Raw genomic sequence first — 8,992 nt, forward strand, 5'->3', positions numbered from 1 at the left:
TGAAAAAAGCTCTTGGGAAAAGTCTGGGTTGGGGAATGTTATAAAGGTTATGCAGGGTGCATTTAAGTGTCTGGCAATGAACGCTGGCCCTGAACTACCTACCCAACCCCTTCCTAACTCTCCCCTTCTTTATCCCTCCTATTCTCCCGCCTCCCCCAAAGCCATAGTCCCAAAGCCCTCCCTGGACCCCTCCACCAGAACATAAGTAGTCCACACCAAGAGACTGAAACATTTCTAAACTTTATGTAAAAAGCAACAATCAACTAGCCGAAAACGAGCCTCTAAATCCAGTCTCACTCCAGTGCCGTCTTCTCTAAAGTTTGCTCCACGGTCCAGTCACAGTTCTCAGGGGTCCTGACGGTCTCCCAACGCTGTGTTCCACAGGAAAACGGTCCACAGGAAGGCAGGTCATGCGGGACGCCCTGGGTAAGCACCTCTGTAGAAGGAAAGCACGAGAAGGAGAGACATGGAGAATCAGTTCACTTAAGAATAAGCGAGAATGCAGGCAAACCCGGGGGACTCAGGGACAGGTACTCACGTACAGCGGTGATACCGCGGGGACTCAGTTCTCCTCCGGCTTGTCAGCTGGCGGGCCGCAAGGCTGCAGCATCTTCTCCATCAAGTTGAAGCGGACTCGCGCTTTGCTCTCATTCTCGGCAATGGCGAAGTAGTTGAGAAGATCGAAGTGGCCCATGTAGGAGCAGTAGGAGTCGCGGTGCTGGTTCACCAGCCATTCCCACTTCGTGGTGTCCGCGTGGCCGGTGCCGATGTACTTGGACTGCAGATGCTCTAGCTGGCTGTGAATGGTGTAGCGGTCAGTCATCTCACCGCTTTTCCCTTTGCGCCCAGGTGAGAGGCAGCCGACTACAGGAAGGCGCTCTGGGACTTCAAGAGGGACTGCGGAACTTCCGAAACCACGCGGTCGCAGGCGGATGGCGTCACAGCGACGAAGCCGCGCAGATTCGCGGTCCCAGGACTCAGAGGCGGAAGCGGAAGTGTAGTCTGTCACCGAATTGGAGTTGCCTAGGCGACGCTACAAGTGGGCCGCCCCTGTAGAGAGTCCCGCCCCCTTCGCAGAGCGTTGCATGCTGGTCCTTTTAGTGGCCCTTTCCTAAAAGGAGCTTTGCATGCTGGGACTTGTGGTCTCTGAGGGCTGGTTTCGCAGGCTTTTTAGGAACCCTGAGAAATGTTTAAAGGATTTCCCTGGTGGCTCAGTGGTAAAGAAACCGCCTGCCAATTCAGGAGACATGGGTTCTAGCCTTGGGTCGGGAAGATCCCCTTGAAGAAGAAAATGGCAACCCACTCCAGTATTCTTGCCTGGGAAATCCCATGGACAGAGAAGCCTGGCCGGCTACAATCTATGGGGTCTCAAAAAGAGTCAGACAAAATTTAGCGACACAACAAGAAATGGAGAGATGTTTAAAAGGATGTTGGCGGCTTAATGGAGGGAGGTGTCTGGGAGGCAAGAGGCATCCTCAGGTGGAACTGGGAATATGAACTCTTGGTATGACACCGCTTTCGGAGCTAACGAGGCGCAGTGATAGCCCGTTCACAACCGTGGATGGGTCACCTTGAAATCAGGAGACGTAAGTTCTGGTCCCAGCCACCTTTTACAAGTTGTGTGGAAAGTTATTTCATCGCTTGCAGGGCTGCCATTTCCTGCCTGGTCACCAAAGTACAGCACCAGTTACGACAGGTTCTGGCGCCTTCATCAAGCCTCTCCTTCCTCTTGAGCTTCTAATTTTGATATTCTCCCTTCAACTTCTCACCCCGGCCTACACGCCCTCAGCCTATAAATCTTTCTCAACGTTCCGTGCTGCTCGCCTCCCCAGATCTCCGTTCCTGCTGTTCCCGCTGCTTGGAATGTTTTGTTCCCCCTGGCAAACACTTTTCTCTTTAAGTCACCTCGGAAGTATCTCCTTGAAATTGACTTTGGCTACTCCAGACAGATGGAAATTCTTCCTCTTTACATCTCTATGTTATTATCACTTTAAATCCAATTTTTGGTTTAAAGAACTTCTTCACACGAATACAAACTACTTAAGAAAAATTGTTTGCGTCTATTGATGATGTATCATATGCTTCTTTTATGATATCCTCATAGCCTGGCAGAGAATGTTTCTCTAAAAACTTTTGATGAATGGGTGAACAACTGTATGGTAGCCATATAGAAAGAACTCTTCACGGGGTGAAAGACAACTTTAAAATACTTCTATTCTGGTGCAAAATGGCAGTTACCTAGTACCAGTAAGTCTAGAGAGGTACAGCATGATGATTATAGTTAATGCTATAGTGAATGTCGAAATTTTCCAGAGAGTAAATTTCAGGTGCTGTCATGAGTTTGAGTAAGCACAGGAGATGGTGATGGACAGGAAGCCTGGCGTGGTGCCCTCTATGGGGTTGCAAAGAGGACTGAGCGGCTCAACAACTCTAATGCGAGGAGATGCATATGTTAATTAGCTTGACAGTAGTAAATAACGTTTCACTGTGTATATGTATATGAAATCTTTTTGCACCCCTTAGATACACGCAGTGGTTTTTTTTAAAGAAAGGTTGAAAAAAGAAAATGACACAAATATTCTTAAAGCATCAAATAAGTGTATCAATAATGAAAAAAAAAAATGTTACCCCTTCAGTTCAAACTTTGTTACAACAAATGTTTCCTTCCTAAAACCTAGAAACTAATATAAGGCATGCTTGTGGATTTACCATCCAGATGTATCAAACTTGGCCTTTTGCCATTTTTGCTTCCAACTTCATTATTTTGTTTTGGCTTTGTTTTTTTAAAGAAATAAACTCGAAAAATTCTCTGTATTGATGTCCCTAACTTACTCACTTTAGGATCCTATCTTGAGTTTAGAATTAATCATTCCTGAGCCCATGCTTTTGACTGCTGCAAGTTTGTATATCCATAAACAATAGATGTCTTTGTTATGCATGTTTTAAAGCTTCATAAATCTCATGGACAGAGAAGCCTGGCGGGCTACAGTCCATGGGGTTGCAAAGAGTCGGACACCACTTAGCGACTAAACAATGATAATAAATGACACAGATAAATGTGTGTACTGTTATGAAAGTTGTTTTTTTTCCTTGTCAGCATCCTTGTTGATATATATAGCTATAGCTATGTGTTTTATTTAGCATTTAAAAAAATGTGTTTATTAACCTATTGTATTCCTGCTTCTTATCCTTTGCCCATTTTCGTATAGGGATGTTTGACTTTTTCTTACTAATTTTTAAGGAGATCTTTAAATATTCAGGATACTAGGCTTGCCACTTGCATGCAATGAAAAAAATTTTTTTCCAGTCTAGGGTTCATCTTTACTCTTTATTTATGGTATGTTTTGTTATACAAAAGTTAATTTTAAAGTAGTCAGATGTATCAACCTTCCTTTATGGTTTGTCCTTTTTGCATTTGGTTTGAAAAATGAAATAAAAACAAACAAACAAACTCTTTTCTACTCCAGGACCATAAAAAATAGTTTTCTTAATTTTCTTGTAAAAGTTTTAGAATTTTGCTTTTTCATATTTAGAAACTTAATTCACCTGGAAGGTTTTGTTTCTTTAGGGATCTAATTAGAAGGAAATGGCAATCGACTCCAGTATTCTTGCCTGGAAAATCCTGTAGGCAGAGGAGCCTGGCAGGCTATACAGTTCACGGGGTCACAAAGAGTAGGACATGATTGAGCACATAAACTCAACTCAACTCATATGGCTAAATAGTTAAATATGTTTCTATATGGCTAACAGTGATAACCAGTCACTCACTAAATAGTACATCCTTTCCCTACTCACCTTTAATGCTTCTGTTGTACATGTAGGTCTGTTTCTGGGCATTACGTTCTATTAGTCTCTTTGCTGTGCCCATACCAGTAACACAAGATCTTAATTATTGTATCTTTATAATAAGTCTTGATATCTGACAGCATGAAAATCTGTAGAATTTCCTGCTTTCATAAATGTCTTCACAATTCTTGATCCTTTACTCTTCCACATGAATTTAGACTGTCAGTAAAATCCTCATGGAAATTGTGATTGAGTAGTTAAATAAAGCCATGAAAGTTAATATTATTTGCATATCATTAAGAATGATTCTAAGGATATGAGAGAAAAACCTCAAATTCTAAGACCTTTGGAGCTAGATAGAAAATATTTATATGTATTAATTAAGACCCAAGGTGTATAAGTTTGCTACGGCTGCCAAAACAAAGTGCCACAAACTGGATGATTTAAACAATAGAAATGTATTTCCTTCCAGTTCTGTAGTCTGGAAGTCCCAAGATCAACATGTTGGCAAGATTGGTTTCATTCTGAGGACTCTCTCATTGTCTCACAGATCTCGTCTTCTCTCTGTCTTCACATGGTTTTCCTCGTATTTCTGTGTCCTAATCTCCTCTTCTTAGAAAGTCAGAAGTCATACTGAGTTAGAGTCTGGTTATAACACCTCATTTCATGTAAAGGCCCTGTCGCTAAATGCAGTCACCCGTAAGTTACAAGGGGTGAGGACTCCAGTGTTTGTTTGAACTAGGGTGAGGGGTAGTGAGGTTCATCACTGTAGTGAGGTTCATCATTCCACATACAGTGATGTGGAATATATGAGAACTTTTGAAAACATTTATAATTTGTGAAAATAATATAAGTACATGGGAACTTGTATTTGTTGTCAAACAATTGCAATACTTAAAAGGAAAACTGAAGAGTTATGTTGAAAGTTATGGTATAAAATATTTGAGAGTAAAAATTTGGAATGAAACTCAATTTTATCTCAAAGCCTCTTAAAAATGACTGTGAAAATTTGATAGACTAGTAAATAGTTTAGGATTTTTTGCTGAGCTTGAAAGTTTAAGGAGGGCTTCCTTGCTGGCTCAGTAGTAAAGAATCCTCCTGTCAATGCAGGAGACATGGGTTCGATCTCTGATCTGAGAAGATCCCACGTGCTGTGGGACAGCTAAGCCCAAGCACCACAACTATTGAGCCTGTGTTCTGGAGCCACAACTACTGAATCCCACGTGCCCTAGAGTCCATGCTCTGCAACGAGAGAAACCAAAGAGAAGTCCGCTCACCACAACTTGAGAGTATGCCCTGCTTGCCACAACTAGAGAAAAGCTCATACAATGAAGACCCGGCACAGCCAAAAAAAAAAAAAAAAAGTTTAAGGAAAGAGGAGGTTCTTCGATTTATGGCTTTAATAAATTGAACATTAGCTTTAAAAATCTAAATTAACCTCTGAATATTATTTTGTACAAAAGATCCTCAAAGTCACCAAGAAAGCCTTCCATGTATCAAGATCAGCATACAGATAACACAAAAACCCTGCTTCACTTTTAATTGTAGTTACCCTGAATTGATAGATTATTTGGGGAGAATTGTCATCTTAACTATATTGAATTTTCTCATCTGGCACATGGTAAATATTTCCATTTATTTAAGTCTAATTTTTTGACTTTAAATAAAGCTTATGTAATTTTCTCCAGATGGATCTTTCATGTCTTCTATCAGATTTATCCCTGGGTATATGCTATATATATTTAAAGATGTTCCTTATGAGTCTTAAATTGTCACCTTGTAAAGAGTATCACATTTTCTTACATTTCTTGCTAATAAAGAGTTTTGGTCTGGAACCAGTGGTCTTGTTGGTGAGATATATCAGAAAAACTGTTACTATTTCCTGTCCGAAGATATTACCTTAAGTCAGTCCTGCCTATTAGGTTACGTCAATATAGCGATCAAATGCCATCTTGTATTTTGGCATTTAAGTAAAGAAAATAAGCAAGACAAGTTTCCAATAAAGGATATAGAATAAAAAATGTATAAGGAAAAGAAAAGATATCTGTTTTAGGTGGAAAATTATACTTTAATCCATTTCTAAAGTCCAGTAATGCAAGGCAACATTTTTCTCTTTTCATCTTCTCTTGGTCTATCTTTGTAGCTGCTGGCTTTAAAATTTTTTTTAAAGTCATTTAATATTTTAAATGGTCAAGGTTTCGTTCAAGACCAACAGAATGCATTTTTCAACATCTACCCATTTCCCATCCTCAGTAAGTAACGACTGCTATGTGTATCTTGTTTATCCTTCCAGAGATTTTAAAAATGAAAGCACAAATATATATGATATACTTATTTAAGTGCCTACGGATATATTTGATATTTAACCCCTTTTAAAATGTAGATGGTAGTAAAATGCTCGCTATAGTTCTCTACTTTGACTTTTTGTTTGCTTTTTGTTTTATTTTCTTGGACATATCGTGGTGATCATCTCATATGAGTACATAAAAAACTTCCTCATCCTTTTTGATTTCTGGTCTTGTTTTAAAGCTGCATAATATTCCATTGTATGGGTGTATTATGCTCTATAAATAAGCACCCTCTTATTGATGATCAAATGTCTTGTGTATCCAGAAATTATATTTAAGTTTTATTAATATTGAATAAAAATACAAAGTTCAAATTGAAATGAACGAAAATCACATCTCCTTTGGTGAAATAATTATTTTAGATATCCTTTTTCTCTAAGCAAATCTTAAAATAGCAAAAGGATTTTCTCTATGTCCAGGTGTTGATATCATGTTTCACACTAGGGGTCGCCAAAACAGTATTTAAAGCTAACAAACAGGCCAGTGGTTCAGTTCAGTTCAGTTCAGTGTCAGACTTCCAGACCCCATGGACTGCAAGACGCCAGGCCTCCCTGTCCATCACCAACTCCCAGAGTTTACTCAAGCTCATGTCCATCGAGTTGGTGATGCTATCCAACCATCTCATCCTCTGTTGTCCCCTTCTCCTCCTGCCCTCAATGTTTCCCAGCATCAGGGTCTTTTCAAATGAGTCAGTTCTTCACATCAGCTGGCCAAAGTATTGGAGTTGCAGTTTCAGCATCAGTCCTTCCAATGAATCTTCAGGACTGATTTCCTTTAGGATGGACTGGTTGGATCTCTTTGCAGTCCAAGGGACTCTCAAGAGTCTTCTCCAACATCACAGTTCAAAAGCATCAATTCTTTTGTGCTCAGCTTTCTTTATAGTCCAACTCTCACATCTATACATGACTATTGGAAAAACAATAGCTTTGACTAGATGGACCTTTGTTAGCAAAGTGATGTCTGCTTTTTAATATGCTGTCTAGGCTGGTCATAGCTTTTCTTCCAAGGAGCAAGCATCTTTTAATTTCATGGCTGCAATCACCATCTGCGCCATCAGCACCATTTTGGAGCCAAAAAACGTAGTTTGTCACTGTTACCACTGTTTCTCTATCTATTTGCCATGAAGTGATGGGACCAGATGCCATGATCTTAGTTTTCTGAATGTTGAGTTTTAAGCCAAACTTTTCACTCTCCTCTTTTCACTTTCATCAGAGACTCTTTAGTTCTTTTTCGCTTTCTGCTGTAAGGGTGGAGTCTTCTGCATATCTGAGGTCACTGATATTTCTCCTGGCAATCTTGATTTCAGCTTGTGCTTCATCCAGCCTGGCATTTCGCATGATGTACTGTGCATATAAATTAAATAAGCAGGGTGACAATAAACAGCCTTGATGTACTCCTTTCCCAATTTGGGACCAGTCTGTTTGTTCCATGTCTGATTCTAACTGTTGCTTCTTGACCTGCATACAGATTTCTCAGGAGTCAGGTCAGGTGGTCTGGTATTCCCATCTCTTTCAGAATTTTCCACAGTTTGTTGTCATCCACATAGTCAAAGGCCTTGGCATAGTCAATAAAGCAGATGTAGATGCTTTTTTGGAATTCTCTCACTTTTTCGATGATCCAACAGATGTTGGCAACTTGATCTCTGGTTCCTCTGCCTTTTCTAAATCCAGCTTGAACATCTGGAGGTTCACAGTTCACGTCCTGTTGAAGCATGGCTTGGAGAATTTTGAGCATTACTTTGCTAGCATGTGAGATGAGTGCAATTGTGCGGTAGTTTGAACATTCTTTGGCATTGGAATGAAACATTCTTTGACATTTCTTTGGGACTGGAATGAAAACTGACCTTTTCCAGTCCTGTGGCCATTGCTGAGTTTTCCACATTTGCTGACATACTGAGTGAAGCACTTTCACAGCATCATCTTTTAGGATTTGAAATAGCTCAACTGGAATTCCATCACCTCCACTAGCTTTGTTCATAGTGGTGCTTCCTAAGGCCCACTTGACTTTGCATTCCAGGATGTCTGGCTCTTGGTGGGTGATCACACCATCGTGGTTATCTGGGTCATGAAGATTTTTTTGTACAGTTCTTCTGTGTATTCTTGCCACCTCTTCTTAATATCTTCTGCTTCTGTTAGGTCCATACCATTTCTGTCCTTTGTTGTGCCCATCTTTGCGTGAAATGTTTCCCTTGGTATCTCTAATTTTCTTGAAGAGATCTCTAGTCTTTACCATTCTATTGTTTTCCTCTATTTCTTTGCATTGATCACTGAGGAAGACTTTCTTATCTCTCCTTGCTGTTCTTAGGAACTCTGCCTTCAGATGGGAATATCTTTCCTTTTCTCCTTTGCCTTTTCCTTCTCTTCTTTTCTCAGCCATTTGTAAGGCCTCCTCAGACAACCATTGTCTGAGGCACAACCATTGTGCCTTTTTGTATTTCTTTTTCTTGGGGATGGTCTCAATCACTGCCTCCTGTACAATGTCACAAACCTCTGTCCATAGTTCTTCAGGGACTCTATCTATCAGATATAATCCTGTAGTTGAGAACATTTTATTATTAGGCACCTTGAGTATCTCAACTATGGGAAGCAGGAAAGGTACATTATGACTGAAATGTTGAAGACAAAACTTTGGTTTGCTGTATTTTCAATGGCAACTAAGGCTTTTATAACATAGGAGAAAACTAAGCTATCTTTTCTTTATCATCATAAAGATTTTACTTTAGGGTTTTATGTTTAGTTGGAATAAGTGATGATGTGGAATTTAGGTAATATGGAATTTATGGAACTTTTAAAAAGAAGTTTGCTGGACATGATCTTACGTTGCTGTGGTTAAAAATGTCTTTAACTCCAGCTTTTCTT

General features: G+C 39.9%; 1 protein-coding gene across 2 annotated transcripts; it reads right to left on the reverse strand.

Moving 5' to 3' along the window:
* Nucleotides 1-224: 224 nt before the first annotated feature.
* SF3B5 (splicing factor 3b subunit 5) lies at nt 225-940 on the reverse strand. Of its 2 annotated transcripts, none has more exons than XM_043888532.1 (2): nt 543-940; nt 225-436 (listed from the first exon to the last, which is right to left on the reverse strand). In XM_043888532.1, the coding sequence occupies exon 1, from the start codon at nt 821-823 to the stop codon at nt 563-565; it is 261 nt and encodes an 86-aa protein (XP_043744467.1). In that variant the 5' UTR covers nt 824-940; the 3' UTR covers nt 225-436; nt 543-562. The 2 variants fall into 2 exon arrangements, with proteins under 2 accessions (XP_043744467.1, XP_043744468.1); XM_043888533.1 differs by having other exon boundaries at nt 539-931.
* Between the last annotated feature and the right edge of the window lie 8,052 nt (nt 941-8,992).

This window comes from Cervus elaphus, chromosome 26 (assembly GCF_910594005.1).
Source record: "Cervus elaphus chromosome 26, mCerEla1.1, whole genome shotgun sequence".
Lineage (NCBI taxonomy): Eukaryota > Metazoa > Chordata > Mammalia > Artiodactyla > Cervidae > Cervus > Cervus elaphus.